We start from the raw sequence: 12,290 nt of genomic DNA, 5'->3' as shown, positions 1-12,290 counted from the left end.
TGGGAATACTCGTAGTTACCTGTTCTTGCTTTCTTAGTCTCCTTAGCCTGTTCCCTAAGCTTATCACCCTCAACCTACTGAGCATGAGTCATGAACCTAAAGATGTTCATGTCTCCCAACAACATAGCATTCCTGCACTCTGTTTTCACTAAGTCTGACACTCCATAGAGAAACTTATTCATCTGAGCCCTGGAATCAGCAACCATGTGAGGAGCATACCTGGAGAGTTGGTTAAACTTGAGCCCATACTCTTGGACAGTCATGTTACCCTACCTTAAGTTCATGAATTCCTGGGCCCTTGCTTCTCTCAACTCTATGGGAAAAAACCTGTCTAGAAAGGTTTCGCTGAAACATTCCCAAGTAATAGGAGCAACATCTGTACCCCTGTTCTCTTTCCACTGAGTATACCAGATATAAGCTACATCCTTAAGTTGGTAAGATGCTAACTCAACCCGATCATTCCCAGTGACCTGCATCACCTCAAAGATCTTCATGATCTTATCCAAGAAATTTTGGGGATCTTCACCAGTCTGCGATCCTAAGAACTCTGAAGGATTCATCCTAACAAAGTCACGGACCCTTGCTGCTGCTGATCCACCATTTGCATTCACAGGAGCTTGAACCCGCTGATTGTTCTGGTTAGCAACACTCTGAGCCAACATCTGAATGACATTCCTGAATTCAGCATTTGAGACTTCCTGATCTGGAACTGGAGGAGCTGCGTTTGAGTTCCTTGCATTCGCACTCCTGGCGTTAGCTCTACGGGGAGGCATGATCACTGAAACGTAGAACGTCGAGTTAGAACGGAATTAGATTATACCTTACACAGGTAAGAATAACAAGAAAATGAAGATTTTTCCTAAAGACACTTTGTAGCCTCCCTCTCATTAGATGTGGTGCGCACTACACACCCATGAAAAGGACTCTACCTAGTGCGGCTTTTCAGACATCCTAGGACACTTAAACCTAATGCTCTGATACCAAGATTGTCACGACCCGAGCTACCCCCAAGACGCGGACACGGGACCTAGGACCACAAGTGATCCCAAGCTAACCCTGCTGGCATGATCATGAGCATACTAAAGATAATAAACTGATGCGGAAGCTAATTCATAAATAAATCTGAAAAGATGGGGAATACCCATATACTATAACTGAATATATCAAATCTGAGAGTTTAATACAAAAGAAATATCAAACTCAAAATACTAAGCTGAATCTAACTATGTCTGAAATAAGCCTCTAAACTGACTAGAAATGCTGGGACAGGCCCCAGCTAAGTCTAGCAAAACTGAAACTAAAGACTAAAATACTGAAAAGAAACTCATGACTATTGTCCCCGAAGAATGAGGACTCACCAACTGATTCTGCTGAACTGAAGATCGGGAATCGATCTAAGCGTGATCTGGATGCTGAGAACCTGAACCTACATCACGAGAAGATGTAGCGCACGTATGCGTCAGTACTTGAAAGGTACTGAGCATGCAGGATAGAGTAAAGCTGAAATAACATATAACTGAACAAAGCAATAAAGCAATGAAATAATCTGAACATGATATAGATACTGAAAATACTGAATACTGAGCTAACTGATGCAATGACCAAATTTATAACATGCTGAGACTGAATACTGACTGTACTGATATATGGTCAATGCAATAGAGTCTGACTGAACTGTGGGAGCTACTAATAACCGACATAAAACCACATGAGCTAAATGTGGAGTCCGATGTATACGCCCCATCGAGAGGACCCAATATACCCTGCCAGAGGTATAGAGGCATGCTGGCGTGATCACTAAACTGATGTTGCCCACAGAGGGGACTTACACCTACGTGACTCGTAGTTCTAGGACTATATGGGTACGCTGAAACCCTAGTCCAACTCGGTATTATGCTACTCCCAATAGATTAAGTGGTTAACACATTATGACTGAGTTTCTGTAAATACTGGATAGCTCGAAACTGAACATGCAAACTGAGAATGCAACAATTAATCTGATAATGATGCATTCATAAACTGAGGCATGTAAAACTGAATACTGAAATATCTGACCTATCATGTGTAACTCAAGAACTAAAGAAATACATAGCTAGGGTTCTGAAATTCATGCGATAAACTGAGCAATAACATGATAATCTGATTTTGGAACATTTAAATAACTAATTCATGATGATCTGCTATAATTCTAGAAACCCTAGGTTTGTTCATAATCATGGAATCAAGAATCTAACTGAATTCTAGGGACCCAATGGGCGAAAGGAACCTACTAGTGAAATCCCACATACCTGGTGACGAATTCCACGGAGAAATCTTTCGATTTTTGGGGCTGGAACTGAAGGAACCTCGTTGCGTTCTTGAACTAGGGTTCTTGACCTTTTTCTCCTCTCTTGCTTCTAATTTTTCTAAGTTTTGATTAATGAATTTGACTTAGGTAGGTTCTAGTTATGTTTCTAGGGTTAAAGTAATTAAAACCTCATGATTTAGGGTCTAAACGACGTATCTTAGGGGTTAAACGAATTAGGAAAAGACCAAAAGACCCCTAAATTAACTGCTGTCGGAGTGACTGACGGAATGGACCTACGGTCCGTCAATCAATCGACGGTCCGTTGATTGGGTCCGTAGGTCGAGTCTGCCCGACAGGGCTTCGTTAAAATGGACATAACATTTTACTCGGAGGTCGGAATTTAGCAAACTCGGTGGAGTTGTAAAGATAATTCAATTATCTATCTAACCATTGGTCATGGTATACATAATTCATTTTGTGCTAAGAGTTATGACCATCTGAAGTTGACCCATCAATGTTTTTTAGCTAACTGGCTGCTGACCCTCATCTACGGTCAGACATACGGACCGTGGATTGAATGACAGTCCGTGCTGGTCAATCGTAGTTTGTGTCAGAGGCTGGGTAAAGGAAGTCTCGATCAACAGACAGACCACGGACCGTGGTCTGATCTACTAACTGTGAGTCTGTCTGTGAGTCGGGACTTAGCCAAATTTTCTGACTGAGTTCTGGGGAAGTTTTCTGTCACGAACCACGGACCTGCAGGACGGACCGTGAGTCCATCTACGGTCCATGGATGGTGTCCGTGACTGCCACCTGTAACACCAGAAATCTGAAATCTCTATTTTCGGATACGGGGTGTTACAGGTAAGGAAAAGACCAAAATACTCCTTCCCTTAAACGGATGAAAGGCCTTAGCTAGAGAGGCTTCACTCAAATGGGCATAACTTTTTACTTGGAGCTCGGAATTTAGTAAACTTGGCGGCGTTGGAAATAGGACTCAAAGACCTTCGATTTGATACCTCATGAGCCACTTAAATCTTTATGTGCTAAAAGACATGGTCCTTTGAAGTTGACCCAAAACTAAAAACCGATTGAAGTTCGAGGTGATAAACTCAACCCCGTTCGAAATAGAAAGGAAGAGTTCAGACCCACCTTTCGCAAGAGTAGAAGTTGTTACTCAACACTTGTATTCTATTCCCCATTATTTCTTCTTCTTTTTNTTTGACTTGCCACGTCAGCTGTTTGGGTGATATTAAATTCACTTTAAAAGAGATAAGGGGGGTAAATAATTACCCGTAAAGTTTAAGTACTAAAGTAAGTTTTCGTGTCAAGTTCAGGGGGTTTTTTTATGTATTTTCCCTAATTTAAAATGTAAATAAATATATGTGCTTAGGATATGCATGATCTCTCAAGGATTAATGAAGAGTTTAAGAGTGAATATCAAGAAGAGAACATAGGTACGATTTTAGGGAACACACACGGAAAAGAAAGACTGAAGGGTAAAGGACCTGGCGACCCTGATGCACTGAGTGGCACGGGGCGCCAGCCCCCAAACTACTGGCAGAACTTTGGGGAGCACTGAGTGGCGCGGTGCTCCAAGCCCCAAATTACTGACCAGTAGTTTGGGCGCTATGGCTGGCGCGGTGCCCCATGCCCATGCCCAGAAACCCGACGAATTTTATTATTTAAATTCAAGTTCTAACTCATCTATAATTAATGATTTCTTCCAAACTCTCTTTGATTCATAAACCCAACACAAATTAAACGAAAACTCACTCAAAACCTATCAAAAAACATCACTTATTCGCAAGATTTTCACCTCAAGAACTCAAAACCTCCATTGTTAAAGAATGAAGCTAAAACTCAAGAACTTCTCAAGAATCTCAATATAAACAATCTCATGGACGAATTCATGAACGAAATCACGTGATTCGCATGAGGGCGAACAAACCCAACACTATGGAAAGCTTACATACCTCGAAAGAACACTTGTTCTTGGCGAAGTCCTCCTTTCTTGAAAGAACGCTTGAAAAACCTTTTTTCCTCTTCTTAAATCTTGCTCTAAATTCCCTAAGCGTTTTGGAATATTGAAAAGTGGTCTAAATCAGATTAGACCCTTAACTTGGGGTTGAAAACATTTTAGGCTTAGTGGGGTAAGGAAAAGACCAAAATACTCCTTCCTTTAAACGGATGAAAAGCCTTGGCTAGAGAGGCTTCACTCAAATGGCCATAACTTTTTACTTGGAGCTCGGAATTTAGTAAACTTGGCAGCGTTGGAAATAGGACTCAAAGACCTTCGATTTGATACCTCATGAGACACCTAAATCTTTATGTGCTAAAAGACATGGTCATTTGAAGTTGACCCAAAACTAAAAACCGATTGAAGTTCGAGGTGTTAAACCTAACCCCGTTCTAAATAGAAAGGAAGAGTTCAGACCCACCTTTCACAAGAGTAGAAGTTGTTACTCAACACTTGTATTCTATTCCCCATTATTTCTTCTTCTTTTTTTTGCCATCTAGAAATATCATAAGAGAAGAAAGAAGTTCATGTAGGTCGGATCCTAGCGTAGATAAATGATATCCAACTTGAATGATCGAATTTTGTGTTTAGAGTTTCGTACCTAGACACGTTCATTATATCTTTCCCACTCAACACCTCAATCCCCTACCCTTGACCATCCCAAGCACGTTTTCCTTTGTACCAAACACACCCAAAGAGTTTACTTAGATTGGCGTCCTTTGGAAACAATCTTTGTACTACAAAAAATTAATCTTTTCCCTTATGAGCAAATACCAAACAAGATCATGGGCATATGAGAGATAAAATAGAACAAAACTAACCATAAGAAAACACATATCAAAGTAAAAATTTTGGCTTGCCTGGCACACCCGCACCAATTTAATTTTAGATTTTTCCTCAGATAATTATTATTTAATTATTTTATTCTAATATTTAGGACTTTGAAAATTTTAAAAAGATTCAAAATATGATGAGGTAGATTTTAACTTGGAGTCTTTAAATATTACTTGGATCCTACTAATGAACGTTAGGATCATTAATTAATATCCTTATTTTAAGAGTAAAATAAAATTACATTTTTTTCACTTTAGCAAAACCCTACCTAGAGAAAAGTGGAAGCTGCAAAGACGATACAAAAAACTACTTCTTTCAAAGGTATCTCTCTAAATATTCACCTTTTACTGTCTCGATTATTTTTCCGAATATTTGTTGACGAATTATATATATTATACAACTGCCGGCTATATTTAGTTTAAGTTGACAATTTGTTTAGGTTAAATCTTCAATTTTTAATTTCAGGGGAAAAGAGTTGTGAAACATTCAAATTAAAAGAAAACAAAAAAAGATGGATGTTGATGTGGTTACGGAAATCCTCATCAGGCTACCTGTGCGGCCACTTCTACAATTCAAATGTGTTTCAAAGTTATGGGTAACATCGATTTCAGACCCTTACTTTAAGATGAAGCATCTCAATCATGCCAAGAATGACGAAAATTCCCAAAAAATCCTTGTTAACCAACGGTACCCTTATATTGAGGAATTTTCCTTGTATTGCTTTTATTTATCATCAGTTCAACAGGTCGAGCATCTACTAGGGGTGCGCATCGGTCGGTTCGGTTCGGTTTTAGGTGTTATTGGTTCNTCAGAAGATGGATAGCATAACCGAAAAAACAGAGAGGAATAGAGTATGAAGCAGAAATGCAACCATCTAATGTTAAGATCGACTAGATGATTGCGTTTGCTTGATATTAACTTTCTTTACCAACTTGTTGGTGCAGCCAAAGTGTCTTACCGTATTTGATCCTTATAGAAGGCATTTTGCTCTTGTCCAGACTCAGGGGCGGCTCAACGTAACTGGGGCCTAAAGCGAAATTTTCTTTGAGGCCTAAAAAATTTATTTAAAAATTATTTTTCTAATTGTTTAGATGCACATTATTACTTCAACTTTTAAATAGATGATTTATTTGAGTAATTTTTTAAAAAAAATTAATTAATTTTAGGTAAGATTTTATCAATTCAATGCTGAAAAATATCCTTTTACTAAAGCAATCATTATATGAATTGTTAACATAATTCTCTAAGGAATAAGTTGACAAACTTTAAGCAAAATAATAGTTAGAACCATAGAATCTGAGTCAAGACGTTGATAACTTGATATACCTAACTTTGATTGAAAATTTAAGTAAAAAAAAACTGCGATTCACTTTGTTCAACATTGTTCGACTAATGATTCAGATTTCTGATAGAGTATTACTTTAACTTATCAAAGATTTGAAGAAAAAGAGTGAAAGGAGTTTTAAAATAAATAAATAATGTGAATGTCAGAAATGTAATAAGACAAAACAACGTTTTCTTGATTTCTTCTATTTGAGTGGAGTTAAGGAGAATAAAATAAAATTAATATATATACTTTTTATTATAAATAATTATTATTTTTATAAAAATAAAAACACATAATTTGTTCTTGGTAAAAATTTGAGGCCTCCCAAAATTGGGAGCCTAAGGCATGTGCCTTGATTTTTCTAAGCAAGAGCCGCCCCCTGTGTCCAGTTGACGCCCCAACTATTTTGCAAGTTCCCCAGTGTGTGACCAACAAGCATTACAAGCAGACATTCTAGGACAACAATTATTAACGTGCACCCCTCAACGCTACAAACTAACCTCTATTGCAATAATATTATAACATCCTTTTGACAAAAAAAAAAAAAACTATACATCTCATTCTCAAATTAATTGGGGTTACATGAACCTTCAATATCAATTTTCGCTCTATTTCCCACACGTACAAATGAGATATTTGTGTTTTTACTAAGACAATTCAAAATACGAAAAATTAAATACATGAAGAAGATAGTATTTCCCCCCTACTAATGCACGTTAGGACCCAAGATTAATTAGTATCCTTATTTTAAGAGTGAAATAAAATAAACATTAGTTCCCCTCTTCGCCTTCCCTTATATTTTATTTTAATTAGGAGTTTTTTTTCTTCTAATTCTTCTTTCCATATATTTTAGAAGTCTACATTAATTCTAATTCTACTAATACTTCTTACCATATACTTCAGGACTCATTAATTTTTTTTCTTTCCATATAGTTTAGGAATCAATATAATAAATATAATTAAATAATAATTTGAGAAAATAAAACAAACTTAAAACTTCACGGAAAGATTTTTTTATGATATTACAAGCCCACAGGGGGTTCAAATACGGAATTTATTTGGTAGGGTTCTTTCTAATATTTTGTATTATATATTCAATTTTTAATTTTAGGGGAAAGAGTTGCAAAACATTCAAATTAAATAAAACAAAAAAGATGGATGTTGATGTGGCTACGGAAATCATGAGCAGGCTACCTGTGCGGTCACTTTTACGATTCAAATGTGTTTCAAAATTATGGATGACATTGATTTCCGACCCTTACTTTTCGAAGAAGCATCTCAATCATGCCAGGAATGATGGTAATTCCCAAAAAATTCTTGTTCACATATGTTACCCAAGATATGATGAATTTTCCTTGTATTGTTCTTCTTTATTGTCCGTTCAACAGATTGAGCACGTACAAAAACTTGATTTTCCTTGTAATGATAAACCATGGCGTTACTCATTATATTGTTGTTGCAATGGCATGGCGCTTATGGGGTTTTATAATTATCCCGATAAACACTTCCAACTTTTGCTATGGAACCCTTCCACGAGAGAATCAATAGTACTTCCCGATCCGAAAATTCCTCCAAAGGACTATTGTACCTGGGGATTGGGATATGACTCGGCTAGTGATGACTATAAGATCCTTAAGATTGATGACAAATCATGCAGTGAAATTCTCGCGCTGAAAAGTGGATCCTGGAGATTACTTGATAAGCATCCTATTGACGTTCACCCTATGCTTAAATCTACCGGCTCTTTGGTATGTGTCCATGGGTCATTTCATTGGCTCATTAGATCGTTGACGAAATATTCTGTGATGTCATTTAGTATTACAGACGTGTACAGAGAGATACCTTTCCCAGAACAATTCTACTCAAATTGCTTGTTGGGACGGGGTGTTTCAGAATTGGGAGGAATGTTATGTGTTTATTTTGGTACAAATGTCATTTTTAAAATTTGGGTAATGAAAGACTATGTCAACGAATCTTGGACTAATTTGTTTATTATACTAGCTACCAATATTCAATCAGCCCCTACCGATATATATGTTTTCGGATGAAGAAGTGCTACTGTGTTGTGAAGATTTACATAGTTTTTCTTATGTCTTTTGGACATCCAAAGGACCGTTTGGATTATGGCCTCAATCTGATGTCGTTCAGAATGGATTTGTTTACACAGAAAGTTTGATCTTCTCGAAATTAATTAGTTAGTATTTGCTTATGTCACTTTTCTTTTCAATTAGTTAAAACCTCTTTTGTGTTTTCATATCATGAATTGAACTCTGTGTTGCACTCTTTTTAGTAGTATTCTTTTGCTTGTATATATCGAACCAGACTCATCTTATGTACTCGAACAACGAAGTATTCATATTTAACTATGCAATGGACGATTAATCAGATTAAGGAACACGAAGTACATTAATTATTATACCAGAAACATATTTTAAGCATTTTTCACTCTCCTTGCTCTCTTCAAGTTTTACACTGACCAGAAAACTTAGTAAACCATACGTTTCTCGGCCTTTTGTGGCTAAGATCAAGTGTAGTAGTATCTGTTCTTATCAGTTTAATATCTAATATATGGGCCACACGATATTAACTAAATTTTTTTGAAGTGGAGGTCCACCACGGTAGCTTGCTATCGGGACCTTCAAATGTTGCCTTGGCATTGCACTACTATCTTGCCGGGCACAACACCACCATTTTAATTCTAGATTTTTTCTGAAATAATTATTATTCTAATATTTACAACTTAAATTTTTTTAAGAAGAATTTAAATATGGCAAGGTAGATTTTAACTTGGAGTCTTTAAATATTTTATTCACTTTTAATTTCAAGAATGAATAACTTGGATCCTACTAATGCACGTTAGGATCCAAGATTAATTAGTATCCTTATTTTAAGAGTGAAATAAAATAAACATTAGTTCCCATATATTTTATTTTAGGAGTGTTTTTCTAATTCTTCTTTCCATATATTTTATTTTAGGAGTGTTTTTCTAATTCTTCTTTCCATATATTTTAGAAATCTACATTAATTCTATTAATACCTCTTACCATATATTTTAGGACTAGTTAATTTTTTTTCTTTCCATATATTTTCCGATTCAGTATAATAAACATAAAAGTCCACGGAGGGGGTTCAACTAAGGAATTTATTTCCTAGGGTTATTTCTAATAATATTTTGTATCTCTCTAAATATTTACCTTTTACTATTTCGACTATTTTGCCGATTACCTTTCATGGATTCTATATATAATAAGCCACAATGCAACTATGTTATATATATATTGTACAATGGCTATTTTTAGTTTAAGTTGACAAATTGTTTAGGTTAAATCTTCAATTTTTAATTTTTGAAGAAAAGAGTTGTGAAACATTCAAATTAAAGAACACAAAGAAGATGGATGTTGATGTGGCTAAGGAAATCTTCAGCAGGCTACCTGTGCAATCACTTCTACGATTCAAATGTGTTTCAAAGTTATGGATGACATTGATTTCCGAGCCTTCTTTTAAGATAAAGCATCTCAATCATGCGAGGAATGACGATAATTCCCAAAAAATTCTTGTTAACCAATGGTACTATCATATTGACAAGATTGAGCAAGTACAAAAACTTGATTGTCCTGATAAACACTTGCAACTTTTGGAGATTTATCCCACATTATATTGTTGTGGCGATGGCTTGGCTCTTATGGAGATTTATAGTTATCCTAATAAACACTTGCAACTTTTGCTCCGGAACCCCTCCACGAGAGAATCAATAGTACTTCCCTATCCGAAAATTTTTCCAGATGACTATTGTACCTGGGGATTAGGATATGACTCGACTAGTGATGATTATAAGATCCTTAAGATTGATAGCAAATCACGCAGTGAAATTCTCGCATTGAAAAGTGGTTCCTGGAGATTAATGGATAAACATCCTACTGACGTTCACCCTATGCTTATGTCTACCGACTCATTGGTATTTGTCCATGGGGCCTTTCATTGGCTTATTAGTTCGTTAACGAAATATTCTGTGATGTCATTTAGTATTTCAGACGAGGTGTACAGAGAGATACCATTGCCAGAGCAACTATACTCGAATTTCTCCAGGTTGTTTGGAAGGGGTGTTTCAGTATTGGGAGGAATGCTCTGTGCTTATTCTCATTATGTGTCTAATACGGAGAACATTTTTAAATTTTGGGTAATGAAAGACTATGTCAACGAATCTTGGACTGAATTGTATAGTATACAAGGTACCGATCTTCAATCAGCCATACCAAAATATATGTTTTCGGATGGAGAAGTGCTACTGTGTTGCGGACATTTACATCGCTGTACTTATGTATTTAGGACATCCAAAGGACCAGTTGGAGTATGGCCTCAATCTAATGTCATTCTGAAAGGATTCGTTTATACAGAAAGCTTGATGTTCCCAAAATTAATTAGTTAGGAGTATTTGCCTATGTATGATCGAGTTATTTTTCTTTTCAAGGTAATCTTGTTACATCCTCATTTGTGTTTCATTTTAGTAGTATTCTTTTGCTTGTAAATATCGAATTGTTTTGAATATTTAAACGATATGAGAAAAAGATTTACCTTTAGAAAAATTTGCTACAGATTTTTCTACTTTTGATATGATACGTTATTTCCTTGCTTAATTTTATATTTAAAAACAAAAAAAAAATCAAAATCAAAATAAAAGAAAAAATAGTTTACCAAAAAATTGAGAATACTTACTTCACAGTTCACATTATATGAAGTGTGACGTCCATATTAATTTATTATTTTTTATCTTTTTATATTATGCTTTCTTTTTTCACTTTTGTGGTGCAGTAGGTTAACAAAAACCTAAAGTCAAATAACCCTAGAGAAAAATTGAAAGCTGCTAAGAGGATACAAAAGAGGTATCCACTTCTTTCTTCAATTTTTAATTTCAGAGGTAAAAGATGGATGTTGATGTGGCTACGGACATTCTTAGTAGGCTACCTGTGCGGTCACTTCTACAATTTAAATGTGTTTCAAATTTTGGATAACATTGATTTCTGAGCCTTACTTTCAAATAAAGCATCTCAATCATGGGAATGATGAAAATTTCCAAAAAATCCTTGTTAACCAATGGTACTCTCCAAATGAGAATTTTTCCTTGCATTGTTCTTCTTTATCGTCAGTTCAATAGGTTGAGCAACTACACAAACTTGATTGTCCTTCTAACAGTAAATTATATTGTTGTTTCCATGGTTTGGCCCTTATAGGGTTTTATAAGTATAAAGTAGATTTCCTACTTTTGTTATGGAACCCCACCACAAGAGAATCAATAGTCCTATCCCGTCCGAAAATTTTTCCAAGGGACTATTGTACTTGGGGATTGGGATATGACTCAACTAGTGATGACTATAACATCCTTAAGATTGATAACAAATCATGCAGTGAAATTCTCGCGTTGAAAAGTGGGTCCTGGAGAATAATGGATAAACATCCTATTGACGTTCAACCTAGGCTCACATCTACTTACTGTTTGGTATTTGTCCATGGGGCCTTTCATTGGCTTATTAGTTTGTTAAAGAAATATTATGTGATGTCATTTAGTATTTCAAATGAGGTGTACAGAGAAATACCGTTGCCAGAGCAACTCTACTCAAATTTCTCCAAGTTGTGGGGATGAGGTGTTTCAGAATTGGGAGGAATATTGCTATGTGCTTATTCTCATTGTGTGTCTGGTACCGAGTACGTTTTTAAGTTTTGGGTAATAAAAGACTATGTCAACGAATCTTGGACTGAATTGTTTACTATACAAGGTATCAATCTTCAATCAGCCATACCAAAATATATGTTTTCGGATGGAGAAG

At 35.9% G+C, this 12,290-nt stretch overlaps 2 protein-coding genes and 1 non-coding gene across 6 annotated transcripts in view; 2 read left to right on the top strand and 1 right to left on the bottom strand.

Annotated features, from left to right (window-relative positions):
* Nucleotides 1–11,374, bottom strand: part of LOC125842209 (defensin-like protein P322) — a 44,646-nt gene extending 33,272 nt beyond the window's left edge. Inside the window, exon 1 of one of the 4 annotated variants that reach the window (XM_049521454.1) lies at nt 11,364–11,374. The gene's annotated coding sequence lies outside the window, so the exon portion shown is untranslated. Of the gene's footprint in view, nt 1–5,588; nt 5,600–7,561; nt 7,573–9,797; nt 9,809–11,363 lie in introns of those variants that run through there. The other 3 variants (XM_049521455.1, XM_049521456.1, XM_049521457.1) reach the window with 3 other exon arrangements.
* LOC125843428 (U2 spliceosomal RNA) lies at nt 8,964–9,155 on the top strand. The gene has a single exon (XR_007444026.1). It is a non-coding gene; the product is annotated as a U2 spliceosomal RNA (small nuclear RNA).
* On the top strand, nt 9,860–10,894 carry LOC125843034 (F-box protein CPR1-like). Its single transcript, XM_049522283.1, has one exon. It carries the CDS (start codon nt 9,860–9,862, stop codon nt 10,892–10,894), a length of 1,035 nt encoding a protein of 344 aa, XP_049378240.1.
* Nucleotides 11,375–12,290: the final 916 nt, after the last annotated feature.

Source organism: Solanum stenotomum, chromosome 10, assembly GCF_019186545.1.
Source record: "Solanum stenotomum isolate F172 chromosome 10, ASM1918654v1, whole genome shotgun sequence".
Classification (NCBI taxonomy): domain Eukaryota; kingdom Viridiplantae; phylum Streptophyta; class Magnoliopsida; order Solanales; family Solanaceae; genus Solanum; species Solanum stenotomum.
The sequence above is the reverse complement of the archived record's forward strand: the minus strand, read 5'-3'. Positions and strand labels throughout refer to the sequence as shown.